Here is a 15,776-nt window from a genome sequence, read left to right on the forward strand (position 1 = left end):
GGCACTGCCCACATAAGTCAAAGTAAGGAGCAGCAGCAAGGTCAGCTAGGAGCACCTTGCCAGGCTGTGTCACGAGACAGCCCTAGCTCCTTCCGAAGGACGGCCGTTCCGCCCGCCCGTTAGCCTGGAGCCTCCAAGTTCCGCCAAGAAGAGGCTAACTACGCCTGAGCATGTCCCTCGTGGCCCACCATTGGCCAGGTAGATGCCGTGACATCACAGGGCGGGACTTGGGAAGTGACGCATCAGGGGTGGGAGAGCTGCAGATTGCTCTCCGTTCGCCACTATGTCTGCGCTGACGCGGCTGGCACCTTTCGGTCGCGTCGGAGGCCGCCTGCTCCGGGGCTGCCGAGCGCGGGCGGCTAGAGACTGTGGAGTCCGTCAGTGAGTGTCGGGTGGGGATGAGGGCTCGGCTGGCTCGAACTGCCATCGCCGCTGTCCGGACGCCGTCACCTTGAGCCTGGCTGCCAGCAGGGTCGGTGCGCACTCCGCTGCCCCCGAGGAATGCTGGATCTTGTAGTCCGCCTGGACCGAGACTGGCTTTAGGGAGGTCGGTGGGGTGGAGGTGATGGAATGGCACGGAAATGCCAGAGAAAGGCTTGAACTAGAACCTGAATGATAAGCCACGCACAGTCCCGACTGAAGACTTTCCACGCAGCAGGGGAGTGGAGGTCAGGAGCGCGTGGAGACGGGTGGAGATGGGCTCTGAGACAAGTGAGGACTGAGGTTTTCGCTAACAGTCCTGGGCAGTCACGGGAGACCTTAAGGCAGGAAGGTAGTAAGTCCGTTATTTTTACCAGTAGGCACATGTTTACGTTTAAAATCTGGCACTTTATTTGAGACGATCTCACTAGTTTGCCTCGATTGGCCTAGAACCAATTTATTTAGACCGGGGTTGCCTCGAACTGTAAAATTATGCCTGCTTTTGCCTTCTGAGTGCTGAGATTAAAGGCGTGCACCCTGACGCCCGGCTTTAAACTTGGCACTTTAAATCCCGTACTGTATGCTGTTTCATGCTCATTCTGTTTTCTCTCCACCGGAGATTTGTAACACTCATAGCGTCTAGTTTTGTTGTAGTGGACTTTTTTTTTTGACCTGGATCTTGTATCCCGGCAGGGTTAATCCGTCGAGAGTTCTTTTGAGGTCTTAATTCTCTTATTCTCTTGAGGATGCCTCCAATCCAAGCTCACTCTAAATCCTTAGCTTGGGTTTCCCTTACCCCAATTAGGGAAATGGTCTACCACGGGAATAGCTCTCCGGCGCTCGCCTTGGCTTTTTGGCGACACAGGTCCAACTCAGAATTTGGGTGCAGACACACCAGAGGTTTGATCTCTGGTGACAAGTTTTGATTTCTTTCCCGTTGGTTTATTAATCTTTCACCCATTTATTATGGGGCTACAGCTTGATTCTGAAGTCTAATGATTAGACTAATTGTCTCTTGGGTGGGAGTCTGAGTCACCTAGTTGTCTGCATGAACTCCCTGTGAATGTCAGCTTTAGTAATTGCTTCCCAGGCATTTGTGCTTGGTTAGTAATGCTCAAAAATGGACTCTTTTTTTTTAATATGATTTATTTATTTTTATTTTATGTGCATTGGTGTGAAGGTGTCAGATCCCCTGAAACTGGATTTTCAGACAGTTGTGAGCTGCCATGTGGGTGCTGGGAATTGAACCGGGTCCTCTGGAAGACCAGTCAGTGCTCTTAACCGCTGAGCCATTTCTCCAGCCCCTGGACTCTTTATTTATTTCATTTAGCATCCCATTTTTAAGAGATTTTATTTAAGTTTATGAGTGCTCTATCTGCATGTATGCCTTTTACCAGATCCCATTATAAGACTACACACAAAGAAACCATCTTGATAAACAAAACAAAACAAAAAGTGTTGCCCTTACGGCTTGTGTGCCACAGTTTGCCAGTGAGTGCCTAAACGAGTCCCCCACACCCAGTTGGTTTTATTCAGGTTTATCGTTGCGGCTTTTTGGCTTTGTTCAGTTATTAGAGTTTTAAAAAGGATTTCCCAAGTTCATGTAGCCCAGGATGACCTTAAACTTCCTACATAGATGATGTTGAACTGATCTTCCCGCCTCGATTGTCCAGGTGCAGGGGTTAGGCCTGTGCTATGGTGCTTGGCGTCTATGTGATAGTCCTTGGATAAAGACTGCACTAGGGCCCAGGATGCACATTGTCTCTGAAGTATGTCACTAAACGGAACAAAAGTAATTTTCATTTTCTTTTGGGGGGGTAGGGTAAGTTAATAACCTACTACTTCAGGTTCCCAGTCCTTTGTACACAACTTTGGGGGCAGCACCCTATAATTATCACTGCTCCCAGTGTATTATGGTGACTCTTCGCTAAATGAAACCATACCGTGGCCTCTTGGCAACTCAACCAGTTTTCCTGTCTCCATGTTTAAAGCAAGCCAAATGAAAAACCAGTCTGTGAAGGAAGCAGGAGCAGGTCAGTCTGGATTTCGGGGTAGATGAGATGTGCTAGCTTCGGTTTTAAAGATGCAGGTGAAGGCTGAGATGACCTTCTGCTCTGGAAATTCAGTAAGAAGCCGTTTTCCATATTGTCTTTTCTCCTAGTGCTGGCGGTGGGGTGCATATTCCGCCCAAGTACAGGGAATTTCCTCAACTCACCCAGAAACAGGTGATCTACGGTGAGTTCTTAAGCTCACTCATGTGGTTCTGGATTCTCTGGCGCTTTTGGCACGACTCGGACGCTGTGCTGGTAAGTGTGGGAGAACGGTTCTAGTCCTGAGCTGAGAGCAGGGGAGGGAGGTGACATGGCTAGCTTAGCTTGTGTGTGGTCTTTTTCTGTCCAGGTGTACCCTGTACACCGTATTGCCGTGTGACCTGGTGATGTATGGTTTCCATTAGGTTGCCAGGTGGGGAAGGGGACTAGAAGTCATTCTTTTTTTTTTTTTTTAAACTTTTAACTTTATTTCATGTGCATTGGTATAATGTTGTCAGATTCTCTTGAACTGGAGCTACAGACAGCTGCAAGCTGCCATGTGGGTGCTGGGAATTGAACCCGGGTCCTCTGGAGGAGCAGTTAGTGCTCTTAACCACTGAGCCATCTCACCAGCCCCCTAGAAGTCATTCTTTTATCATTTATCTTCATTTGTAGGTTAAATTTCACATTTAACTTTTTTTGTTTGAGCCAGGTTTTTCTATTAAGTTTTTTCATTTATTTTACATACCAACCAGTTTCCCTTCCCTCTTCTCCTTCTATTCCCTCCACCTCCTCCTGTCTAACCTCACCCCACTCCCGAGAGGGGTAGGCTTCCCATGGGAGTCAATAAAGCATAGCCTATCAGACTGAGGCAGGACCAAGCTCCTCTCTGCGTCAAGGCTGGGCAGGCATCTCAACATGGGGAATAGGTTCCTAAAAGCCTGCTCAAGCACCAGGGACAGGTCTGATCCCACTGCTAGGGGCCCGACAAACAGACTAAGCTGTTACCCATGTGCAGAGGGCCGAGGTAGGTCCTATGCAGGCTCCCTAGCTGTCGTTCTAGAGTCTGTGAGCTCCAGTGAGCTCGGGTCAGCTGTCTCGTGGGTTTCCCCATCACGATCTTCACCTTTTTGCTCATATTATTGCTCCTCCCTCTCTTCAACTGGACCATGGTGCTCGACCCAGTGCTTAGCTGGATCTCTGCGTGTGCTTCCATCAGTTACCGGATAAAGGTTCTGTGGTGACAATTAGGGAAGTCACCAATCTGATTACAGGGAAAGACCAGTTCAGACACCTTCTCCGCTATTGCTAGGAGTCTCAGCTGGGGTCATCCTTGTAGATTCCTGGGAGTTTCCCTGGCCCCAGGTTTCTCCCTAACCCCCAAATTGTCCCCTTTATCAAGATATCCCTTTCCCTGGGTGGTGGTGGTGCACTCCTTTAATCCCAGCATTTAGGAGGCAGGCAGATGTCTTTAAGTTTGAGGCTGTAGGTAGTAGAAGTAGACATAGAAGCTGAAGTCAGGTCTCCAGGTCAGGATTGAAGAGACTGCCTCTGCTTGAGGCTCCCAAATCTCACAGTAGGAGTAAAGGATTTGAAACATTTTGTTTTGCCAAGACTATGAGCTATTGCTGAGACAAGGAGTATATATGAGACCTATGGCCTCCACTTGTTCCTGCTCTTCATCATGAACATACTCAGTGGCTTAGGCTGCCGCCACCTCTAAACACTTGAATAGATTGAAGCAGGGGGACCACTGAATGGTTAAGGTCTCCTATCACAGGTGCTGGCTCTAGTCATTACTGCAGGTTATTCTTTCAAAATCAGCTGCATGTATTAGTACAGACTCTTGACTTTGTTTTCTTTTGACTGGTTGTCACCAGGGCCACTTTTCATATCCAGATCCTTCACAGTGGACAGATGAAGAATTGGGGATCCCTCCTGATGACGAGGACTGAAGGTATAAACTTAACTCCGTACAAGTAGGTATGCCCAAAAGTCGTTTTTAAATTCTGACTTGTTTTGCACTCTTAGTGGCCTTAATCAAGCTTATCCTAACAACCACTGGTCTTATCTAATGTCTGCCTAGCCATTCTCACATTGCTAGCCTGCATCCCCTTATTATTTTCTAGTCATCATATATTAAAAACAAAAAAAAGTAGTCTTAAAGTTAGGTTACAGTTTTTGGTTGCTATCCAACTCTTGAGTAAAGATAAATTCTGTGTGGTCAGGGCCCTGGGTTCTGTTGCCAGCATTAAACAAGGTTCAAGAAAACAGGAACCCCAGGTTTGCTAGTCTGTTCCTGGGAATCCCAGCACTTGGGAGGTGGAGGCAAGAGGATAGTAATCAGACGACACTACAGAGTGAGTTGGGACCCGCAAACAAACTGCCAGGCAGTGGCGGTACACACCTTTAATCCCAGCACTCAGGAGGCAGAGGCAGGTGACTTTGAGTTCGAGGCCAGTCTTGTGTACAGAGCGAGTTCCAGGACAGGCTCCAAAACTACACAGAGAAGCCTTGTTTTGAAAAACCAAACTAAAGAACATCAATATCAATAGCAAAACAAACCCCAAAGAAACCAGTTCTGTGCTATTTCCTGGAATATAGTGGTTAGAGTTTATGCTATGTAGCTGTATAAGCATGCCCTGCTTTTACTGTTCAAGTGAAAAGATGGAATTAACACTTTAACAACTAGACTAGAAAGGGTAATTTTGCTTTTTTTTCTTGAAAGGCTGTTCAGTAAGAGCTAAAAAAAAATGCTTGAATAATTGGACAAATAAGATTATGAATTTGGATTAATAAATGTAATAGTTCTTAAAACTTACCTACTTTTCTTTCCCTACAGGAGCAAGGTGAGAAGTTTCAAGAAACTTCATACAGCCTTCATATTTAAAGTTGTAAATTAAAGTGGTTTGCCAAGAATGAGGAACTGAGTTATATTTCTGGTGACAGCTATCCTTTATTCTATTCTCTGACTGCTTGCTGGACTAAGTGGTTTGTGCCCTGTCAGCCAATCCTCTCGAGTCCCCTGTGATGTAGGTGTCCTTTCTTTGGGGTTATTAAGGAACAAGAAGATAGTTTCTTGCTTGGCATCACACACTGGTGGGGGTTACCTTATGTCTGACCCCAGCTTATGCATAACTTAGGTCCCACGCCTCCTCCTCAGCTCCTGCCTTAGTTGCATGTGTGGACAGGTGATGTGACTATAAAGCCACCACAGCTTAATTGTTGCCCCAGAGGTTAGGCGTCAGCAGAGTCCACAGTTTCCGTATCTCCTGCAGGACTCAAGGCATGCCTGACTAGGAATTTCTTAGGACTGGGGGTAAGGATTTTTTATTTTTCCCAAAATGTTGTTCCAGGGTATTGCAACTTCTGTGGCCTAACAACAGTTATAAGGAGATAAGTGGTTTCTTCTGTCCACAAAGAAAAGTCTGGTGGAACAGTTTGAAGACTTAACTTCTCATTAAGTTTTTGACCACCTTGGCCTTGGGAGTACAGTGCCAAGACTGATTAGAGGTGGGGGTGAGGGAGTTAGCATCGTGGAGAGTGAGGCCTGAGGATTCTAAGTTGGAGACAGCCTGGGATACAGAGTGAGAGCTACCTCAAAGTCACACAAACAAAAGAACTGTTTTTAGATAAGTCAGTACTCATGAGATTTGCTCAGAGTTGTGAAAGAAGCCTATTGGATGATGTACTAAGGCGTTTGGCAATGCTCTGAGTAAGCAGGGTTTATAGGAAGTGTGTTTAGGAACATGGTGACTCTTGCTCTAGGTGAAGACCAAGTTCTATGTGAGAAACAGCCTAACGTGGCTGTGAACGAGTAAGGAGAGGATGGGACTAATGTTAATGGTTGCCGGTTTGTGTTTACATCCTGACCAACTTGTTGGTAGGCTTCAAGATGGAATACAATAGGGATCCCTATAACATAGAATTTTCTACCTTTTCTTCAGTTTCCAGAGGTCACAGTAGCAGCAGAAGCTGAAACAGCTAAAACAGCTGTGTGTTTCTGACAGCCACAGTCACCCCAGCTGTGGCACTGGGGGCACCTCACATCTGTGAGGGTAGGCTGTGCTTTCCACGTCTCTCGTCTCTCCTTACCCTCCCACTCCTTATGTCGGTAAAGACACTGAGAACATAGTCTACAACAGTAAGTTTAAGCAGGCTAATGCCTAGTTCTTTTCCTTAGAAGCAAGGAATTGCTTAATAGGTAATTTTAAATACATTCTTTTGTTTAGAAGAATGTTGGAATCCTCATTTCCATGTTTGGACTGGAAAACTGATGCAAGCCAGATGCCAAAAACTCCCCAACCTGCTCAAAGAAATGCCTTCTACATGGCTGTATATACCCGAGGAAATATTTAAATGGAAGAGGGTCCCACAGAAACACTAAGTATAGCATTTGTTTGATGGTAACAGAATGGAAATTCACAGCAAATTGCAGCACAGGCCAGACACTGTTAAGAGCATGCGTTATCTCATTAACTCTTCACAGTATTATTTGTCTCATAAGATGAAGCTGAGTTATGGGTAGATGGGTTGGAAATTTGCCAAGCCAGAACTGAGGTCTTGGCTGTAGTCTTTTTTTTTTTTTCTTCTTTTTTTTTTAGTCAAATCTTAAGTTTCTATACTACTCAAAGTTCCCAAACAGTGCTTCCTGTTTATTCTAGTGTGTGGACTTAAAACATGGCTAGTGGATCCAGGCTTGGTGGTGCACACCTTTAATCCCAGAGCACTCAGGAGGCAAAAGCAGGCAGATCTCTGTTGAGTTTGAGGCCAGTCTGGTCTACCGAGTGAGTTCCAGGACAGCCAGGGTTACACAGAGAAACCCTGTCTTGAAAAATCAAACAAACAAAAAAATTCCACAGCTAGTGGAGACATCCCAAACTGATTTTACTACCCACTTGTGGGTTGTGATGTACAGTTTCAGAAATAAAGCTTCCCAAGCTCTAGAGTTAAACTGGCCAGATCTGTTCATAAGTCTTGTCTTTTACTTGCTGAGTGTGGGCAAAGTACTTTTGTTCATCTTGTATCTTAATTTCTCTATTTGTAAAGTAGCTTAGACCTGTTTAGCACAAAGCATAGGTCTCTATTAGTGGTTCTCAGCTCTCCTAATGCTGTGACCCTTGACATTATTTTTGTTGGTACTTCATTGTAGCGGAATTTCAATTGTATTTTTAATAAAGCTTACCTGGGGATCGGTAAAGTAAAACAGCCACACTGATCAGCCTGACAGACCAGGCAGTGGTGACACACACCTTTAATCTCAGTAGCCATACTAGTTGCCATAGAAAACAGGCGGTACACACCTTTAATCCCAGCCCTAGAGAGGATTATAAAACAGGGAGGAGACCAGGAATCTCGGAATGAGATCATCATTTTGGACTGAGGTAGAGGTAAGAGCCAGTGGCTGGCTGCATCGCTCTTCAGGTTGAAATGCAATTTCTCTCTGAGTTTTTACTAATTGTGCTTTACTTTATCATTGTAATTTTGCTACTGTTACAAATATAATGTAAATATCTGTATTTTCTGATGATCTTAGGTACTCTCTGTAAAAGGGTCACTTGGCCCCAGGTTGAGAACTGCTGCTCTAAACAGAAGTAGCTATCTACTGTTTGCAGTGAGTATTTTTAGAATATTTTATCTAAACTAGGCTTATGGCCACCCTGGAATCCTGGTCTGATTCTCACAGGGAAGCGCCACATAGACTTATCTGTAAACTTTCCCCAGATGTGATTCCATTCCTCTTCAAGAACAACTCTTTTACAAAACAAAACACCCAAAACCAAAGAACAACAACAAAAAAACCCAAGCAAGTGTATCAGCTCTTTCTGACTTCAATGCGCACTGAAGGTGCATTCCAAAGTAAGTGTTAGGATGAAGCTTGGCAGATAGCTTTGTCTTTGTGAACAAGAGAGGTGGAAAGGTCAGAAGCAGCCCTTAAAGCCTGCCCTCTTCTGGCAGTTTTTCTGTCCTTTTAGACTGTTCTTGGAGGGTTTCTAGGTGTGGCGTTTTAAAGTTATCTTTTTTTTTTTTTCCTTTCTGGAAACCTTCTAGTGTTTGATATGTTTTGTCTGAAGGTATCTCAGGTATTCTTCAAAGTAAAGGAGATTCTGAAATTAGATGCATAAAGCCAGTCCATCTGGGAACCAGCACTGAAAACACGAGTTGGGTTTCAGATGAGTTTATGTAACTGCAAGTTGTGTCACAAAGGCTTTTGGTTTTTGGCTTTTCGAGACAAGGTTTCACTGTAACAGCCCTGGCTGTCCTGGAACTCACTCTGTAGACCAGGCTGGCCTCAAATTCATAGAGATCTGCCTGCCTCTGCTTCCCAAGTGCTAGGATTAAAGATGTGCGCCACGATCACCCAGCTCTTAAGTTGTACTTTCAAGTATGTAGTTACACAGAGAACAGTTACTTTAAGCCAGAGATGCAGGTCACACAACACTGTCTGTGAGGGCCATCACCAAAACTTGATCAAAAGACAATTATAAGTTGGCTAGACCATGCAGGCATCTGGCCAACTTTAATTTCTACCATCAAGAAGTGATCAACATTTTGAAACAAAAAGTGCATTTTGAAACAAAAAGTGCATTTTAGCCTGGACTGTCAATAGCCAGTGACTACTATTATTAGATGTCAATGCTAGAAAAATAATCTTAGATTTCTCCATGCAGTCAATCTTTATTATAGCAGTATTCGCATATTCACATCAATTACATAGCACTTTTTTTGGCCTTTTTTATAATACAGAGTTTTTAAATAACTTTACACAGAAATAAATTTCTTCAATTTGATTTCAGCTATCTTTTTATTTAATTCTCCATGCTTTCTATCCAAACTGAACAATATTTTCCATTATACAAATTTACATGAGAAAACTCCAAAGTACAAATGAAGGGACCTGAGCAGGAAAAGAACTAAAGTAATAGGAAGTAGGTATAGAGAAGAAAAAAAAAAATCAAGCAGACATTGAGGAATAAGGGGTAATAAGGAGACATCATTCATTTGATTGAAAATAAATGTCTTTTTCTTATGAATTGAAAAATAAGCTTTAAAAATAGTTACTCCATTATAATTTTTGCAAAGCAGGTATAGAGAGGTCTGTGGATAATGAAAAAGTCCCCGCCTTTTCCCTGGGCACACCCCAGACTCCAGAAAACCTTTCCAATGCTTGAGTGGAACTGAAGTGACACCAACCCAAATCTCTGGCAGTTACAGACAGGAGGGATGGGTACGGATTGCCATAGGTTTGGAACCAGGGAGCTGTAACTCACTGTAGTTCAAACATGAAGCATTTTCCTTCCCTCTCCCTTATTGGAGACTTGTCCTCAGACCAAGAAGTACATAAAACCGTTTAGGGTGAGGCTTGGTAGATGGCTAGGGTTGTCTCCTCTTTCCTGGTCTAAAGCCAGAGAGTGGTCTATTTAATAGAATCCGAGAGACAGGATGAATGGTGAAGTCTGTCCCCTGATCAGTTGTGTGACTACCTTAGGAGAGGCAAGTGCTGGAGAAGCAAAGGATCAGAAGTACACCCAACAATGGGAATACCATAAACTCTGCTACTGGGACACAGTCCTTCAAATAAGGTGATGTGGAAGCCAAACCAATGCTGTATTGTGGCATGGCCAAAGGAAATGACCCAAAGTGTTTTCAAATAAAGGGAGGAAGAGCACAGCATACACACACATACCTGGTATGTAAACTAATACAACATGAAGATAAATAAGACATCAAGGTAGCCACTTATATTGGTAATTAACATGACTAAAAAGGTATATGTTCACATAGCTGGTTCTAGTCAGCAATGGAACATACGTTAAATGTATTAGAAAGGAATGATTTAAAAAGTTCACAGCTTAGAATAAGAAGCACACTTATTGCACTCTTACATTGTATTTCAGGTGACTATAGTTCATCTCCCACCTTGAGTTTTTCCCTAAGTCCCAGATTTTAAGTGTCACCCTACCTTATTTTGGTCCATTTCCTTCCATTTGTGCCTAGTCTGTGAGCTTTGTTTGTTTATGCTAGTCTGCAGTTTCTTCCTATGTAACTCAGCCCAGCCAAACACACATGGGTTCAAAAGTCTTAGAACAGTGATTTTCAAGGCAAAAATAGGACTAAGTAACTCACTCATAATCCCCATCCCAGCTCTGTAAACACACTCTTCCATGTGCTTCCTGCCTGTCTCCCTGTGTACACTGTAGATGGGAACCAGCAATCATGGGTGCTGGAGAATGTACTCAGCCTGCCAGGAAAAGCAAATGATGTGCACAAAACATTTTTCGATACTAACAAGAATAAATATTTCAGTTCTGTTTTCAAAGAGCACTTCAATCTACAGAATTCTTTACAAAAAAATGCACCACAAAAAACAACACACTGGCTGTTGTCCTCATGCACAACTGGTTATATCACTGCAATTAGTCAAAACAGCTAAATAAAAGTCAACAGTTTAGTGACACTGATGGAGTAATAAAAGGAACACTTGGAGTTATGAAGACTGAAATAAAGGATCCATCTTTATTACTTTACTAAGGTGGTAACTAGGTATCCCTAAGAGAAAGAGAGAGAGAGAGAGAGAGATTTTAGAGATTTTTAACTGTTAACATTTTACATACTAGGAAATGTGGTTCAGTGGTAGAATCCTTGCCTAGTGTATACAAGGTCTTTCTGCAACCCCCAGTGGGGAAAGACAGATTAGGACTTCAGGTTCTACCTCAAAAATACCTCATAGGAAGAACTGTTAATTTTTCCTCTCAAATGACAAAAACTAGGCCAATTTCAATTTAAATGTCTCTGCCCAAATGGAAGTAGAAATAAGTTATCTGAAAGTGTTTAAGTTATTGTCTGGTGTACTGATGTAACAAACATCTGGCCAGTATCTTCAACTATACCAGAGTTAGCAATATGGACCACAAATACACTGACCACTTCAGTCCCTTCCGGCATCAGTAACTCATCTTGGAATCTGAGTGAAACAGCTAAAGGACTCATTGGGGATAGTGAGGAAAGAGGATGCAAAGACCACAGCATGGAGTGTCCAGTTTACATGCACTGGCCAAGTCCTTGACTATTCCAATGTCCCTTTACAAAAGATACTCGCAAAGACAGCCCTGTCTTCCACCATGCACTAGAGCAGTCAGTAGCACTAGCCAACTTCTTTGCAAACAGGTCTTGGTAGGTAAGTTCACACTTCAAGCTTTGAACACTCAGTGTCTAGGTTGGCAGCATTTCTTTGGAAACAAATCAGACCTACAATGTGTTTGTCTTACTGAGTTAGTACATGATTGCTGCCCAGCACAAACTACTTCAAAACTAAACTACAGCAGTATCTTAAAATGTCAAACGTGTATAAAAGTTCCATGCTTTGAAGAGCCTATGAGAGTAGAAAAAGTTTCTCTAGAAATGTCACTGAACTGTATTTTCAACCTATTTGCTCTATGTGGTAAATATTTCTGGCTATACTAGGGATTATGCACTTTAAAAAAATAATTTTGTTCATTGAAAATTTACCATTTTCTCATTTTTTAAATGTGATTTTGGCTATAAACTCTTTAGTGCATTTATCTTCGCAGTCTAAATTGCACTCTAAAAAATATTAACACAGCTGAGTTAAACCAGACTGGCTGTTCTCTTCATAAATCACTGATTTCTGCTAAAATGTTAGCTTTTTTATTGCATCATGAAGGCACAGTAAGATCATTTGGCAAATTGTCAAGGTATTTTTCTAGAGCTTCCCTACACTGTCTCACTCCTGTAAGCTCCCTGCTGTTTCTACTCACAGTGGACTTTCCATCTCTGGCTATGGTTTTAAAAGTAGCTTATTGGGTGACACCTGCTGGTCAAGGTGCTGGTGTTACAGCACTGACAATGCCAGCGTGGACAAAGGAGAGAATCTTATAAAAAGGGTATCCTTCTACCCTCTTAGCTGGGCAGTCTCTTTAGATGAACATCTGTGCATGTGACAAAGCTGTGGCCAACTTACTATGAAGGTGTACTGTTTTGCCAAACCTACTACTGAAAGGTAGAATTTTATCATTGTTAGCAAAGTGTTACCGTAACTATTTAACTTCATGCGACTGATTTAAGGTTAAGATTCTGAAATACATTAAACAGACTCTGGTACCAATTCCAACAACAGATACTCTCAGCTACACCTTTAAAGAAAATTTTAAACAGTATCACTGCTTAAATGTATAATGCCCTTTAGGACAAAACGAGTACTCAACTACAAGTACACATAAACGTTAAAATTGTGTATCATCTTCATGTTCTAGAGCTCCTGACTTTTCATACTTTAAAATAAATAACTATTCATTACCTCATTCTGATGAGGTAGTTTTTGAAGAGGTCACCTGATCCCTGCACTGCATTTCCAACTAAAGCTAGACGCTGAGGTTTGCAAGAGGCCGGGAGGTGGATGTGCGATGGGGACAGGTGAGATCTGAAGAGGGACAAACAGCAGCTCTGACAGTGCCTGACAAGTACAAGACATCACATGATAAAAAAGTGGGACTGCACCAAGACCAAGGAAGTATTTACAAGGTTTCTGGTGGACAGTGCTCAAGTCCTGAATTACATCTTTACATAATGCTTTCTCCCTTACCAGCAAAAATCTAGCATACAGTTTATATCGGATCATCTTTTAGGATGCTTCATTACGCCTTCCCAGACCTCATATATACTTAAGAGATGGGCTGTTCAGAAACCAGAATCTGACAGTTGTACAATCTTCGCTGAAGATGCAAATAAGTACAAAGGATCACACTGGATATACTATTCACAAGTTCCTTCTCTAAACTACATTTTGAGGTTAATAATATCTCAGTGGCAAAAGTTGGTCCTGTAGTTTAATGGTGAAAAGTCATCAGGAATACTACATACTTAAAAACAATTCTACATAGTTGTTCTCAAACTTTTCCAAGACTCCACTCCTAACCCAAACAAAAAAGATCTCAGGAGGCACCGCAACCACTTCATGGACCAACAGCTACAGCTTTACAAGATGAGCGAAGCAGCCACTTTCTGTCTATACAATTACTCATAAAGTGCTCTACACAAACAACGACTTCCTTGTATTTTCTTAGGAGCTCAACAAGATTATCTGCAGTCTAAGCATAAAAAAATAAAGAAAAAAACCACAAAGGAAACCCTTTTCATGTTGTTTGTAAACAAGAAAACTATTTGATAGAAAATAAGGAAGGTTTAAATATTTATTTCTACTTTTTATATTCTCTATTTAAAAAAAAAATCTCTCAATACCCTGAGCCTGGCTTCTGGGCACAGCTTCATTTACTATCAACGCTACTTTCCCTTTTCAAGTGAGATAGCAACCTACACGAAAATGAAAGAAGGAACTCTTTTGCATTTTGTCTAGACCACTCACATGTTAAGCTCCCTCCTGAAGGTTGCTGGCCCCCTCTTCCAGTAAGGAGGTGGCCATGCACCAAGGAGGCTCCAACTCCTCAGCAGGACCTAAATGTGCATCAATGGCCAAAGCCTAGCTCTTTCTAGCTAATCCTGGGCAAAGGCAAAAAGCCATGTTAAAAAGCATTTAAGGGGGTAATAATGTCTTTCAAATATGGCATATCATATGCAGAGGCTATTTTTCATATCCATATGAATCATTTTCATCTCAGTTTCTAAGGTTTTTAAGATACTGTCCTGCCCATGAAAGATTTAAAAATGCATTGCTGCTAACTGATTAATAAGTTTAGAATATTTTCCAGGTTACGGGGGATTCATAAAATTTTTGATAGGCCTTCCTTTGATGACAGATATTTTCACAAAAAATCATCTGTTTTGAGTAGGCTTAAATATATAGTGGGATCAGTTATAATTTGAAAATAATTTAAAACTCCATTTTATTTTAGATTCTATAGTATTTTTTTTTAAAGTTCTTGGCGATAGTGTAGTTGCTAAGTACATCTCTTTTAATTTGCATTTCTAAATTCAAGATTCCTGGATAAGAGAGGTACATCCAGTCACTTTCTTTGCTACTAGTGATTTTCTTAAATTACCCTTAAATAAAGGTCAAGGGAAGTTGTAACTAGGTTATAATTTTGATCTGTGCAAAGTTAAGATTTAGGGTTCTATATAAACAATTGACGACAGGCCTCACACCTTCCTTTAACTCCAATGTCCCTAACAGTTCTATTTCTGTCTAGGAACTCAGCTTCTAAGTCACCCAACCTTTTGAAGACCAGGCTTGGGGAAAAAAGGAAGAAGGAGAATGAATGGAGACACCACCATTTTTATTTTAGGTTGCATATTATAGATAAAAGACTAGAAAGAGGATGTAGGGTGTAGTGTAGGCGTTAAGTTGGAATAAACAATGGGATTGCTAGCAAAGATGTTAGTGTGGATCCAGCAAGTACCATTAATTTAAAAAGTATAAATAACTGTCATTATGCTAAGACTCCCCATAATTTTAGTTAAAGAAAAGGATAATAATCATTCTTTAAAAGTTGCTTACAATTAACAAAAATATAATTTTCAGGATATATATTCTGGTGGGAAGTATTCTTTTAATCCAATTAAACCTGAAAATTATTTTTTAAAATAAAAATAGAAGAAACACAGAAATTAAAATCTGTACCTTACATTTAAATTACACTAATTTCTCACATTCAAAACTGTCAGTAAGCAGTTTTGTAGGCTTTTAATTAGATGCTGTCCATGGCATTTTGTGCTCTGGACAAGGTAGCCATATAAGTATTTGGTGACTGGAAGAACTGAGAGGAAGATATGGACTGTATTTCCTGAGAATTTGCTACATTGTGGAGGAAACAATCCCCCAACCCTCACCTCCATTGCTGGACCCAATGAGAAAAGAAGGCAATGTGTGCCAGCACTGTCCAGCCCGAGTGGTTAGGCAAAGCCCAGGGAGCAAGGCAACCCGAGGTGAGAGAGCGGGAGGTAAGGAAGATGCAGCATCCCCTTTTCTTGGCCCCCAAAGCAGTCCCTCCTCACCTCTCACCCTCCACTAAATTTAAAGAGCTTCACCGTGATAACCTTTGTTGAAGACTGAACAGGTGCTACACAAAGGGTATGCTGCATTTACTCCATCCCTCAGAAATTAACGGTGGTGGATAGGGAAAGCGCTCCACAACATAATCCCAGAATAGGCAAGAATGATGCTTGGTGTTGGAAATTGCCCCATCAGATGACCAGGCACAAACTGATCTGGTGGTTAGAAGGGCAAAGTTGACTGGCAGACTTTCCATAGCAAATTTCCCAAGCTGCAGCAGCAAATTCTTTCCATCATGCCTGACCACCAAAAGGGCAGAATTCAGGGTCTCTCCTCTTTCTTCCTGGGAATGGGCAGAC

General features: G+C 42.1%; 1 protein-coding gene across 4 annotated transcripts; it reads left to right on the plus strand.

Annotated features, from left to right (window-relative positions):
* Positions 1-234: 234 nt before the first annotated feature.
* On the plus strand, positions 235-5,372 carry Ndufb2 (NADH:ubiquinone oxidoreductase subunit B2). 4 transcript variants are annotated; one of them, XM_085683860.2, is made up of 4 exons: positions 235-381; positions 2,582-2,726; positions 4,331-4,433; positions 5,293-5,372. In XM_085683860.2, exons 1-3 carry the CDS (start codon positions 284-286, stop codon positions 4,403-4,405), a joined length of 318 nt encoding a protein of 105 aa, XP_085539986.1. In that variant the 5' UTR covers positions 235-283; the 3' UTR covers positions 4,406-4,433; positions 5,293-5,372. The 4 variants fall into 4 exon arrangements, with proteins under 4 accessions (XP_085539986.1, XP_085539987.1, XP_085539988.1 ...); XM_085683861.2 differs by having other exon boundaries at positions 4,331-4,429; XM_085683862.2 differs by having other exon boundaries at positions 4,331-4,407.
* Positions 5,373-15,776: the final 10,404 nt, after the last annotated feature.

This window comes from Myodes glareolus, chromosome 25 (assembly GCF_982192425.1).
Source record: "Myodes glareolus chromosome 25, mMyoGla1.1, whole genome shotgun sequence".
In the NCBI taxonomy this organism is placed as follows: Eukaryota; Metazoa; Chordata; class Mammalia; order Rodentia; family Cricetidae; genus Myodes; species Myodes glareolus.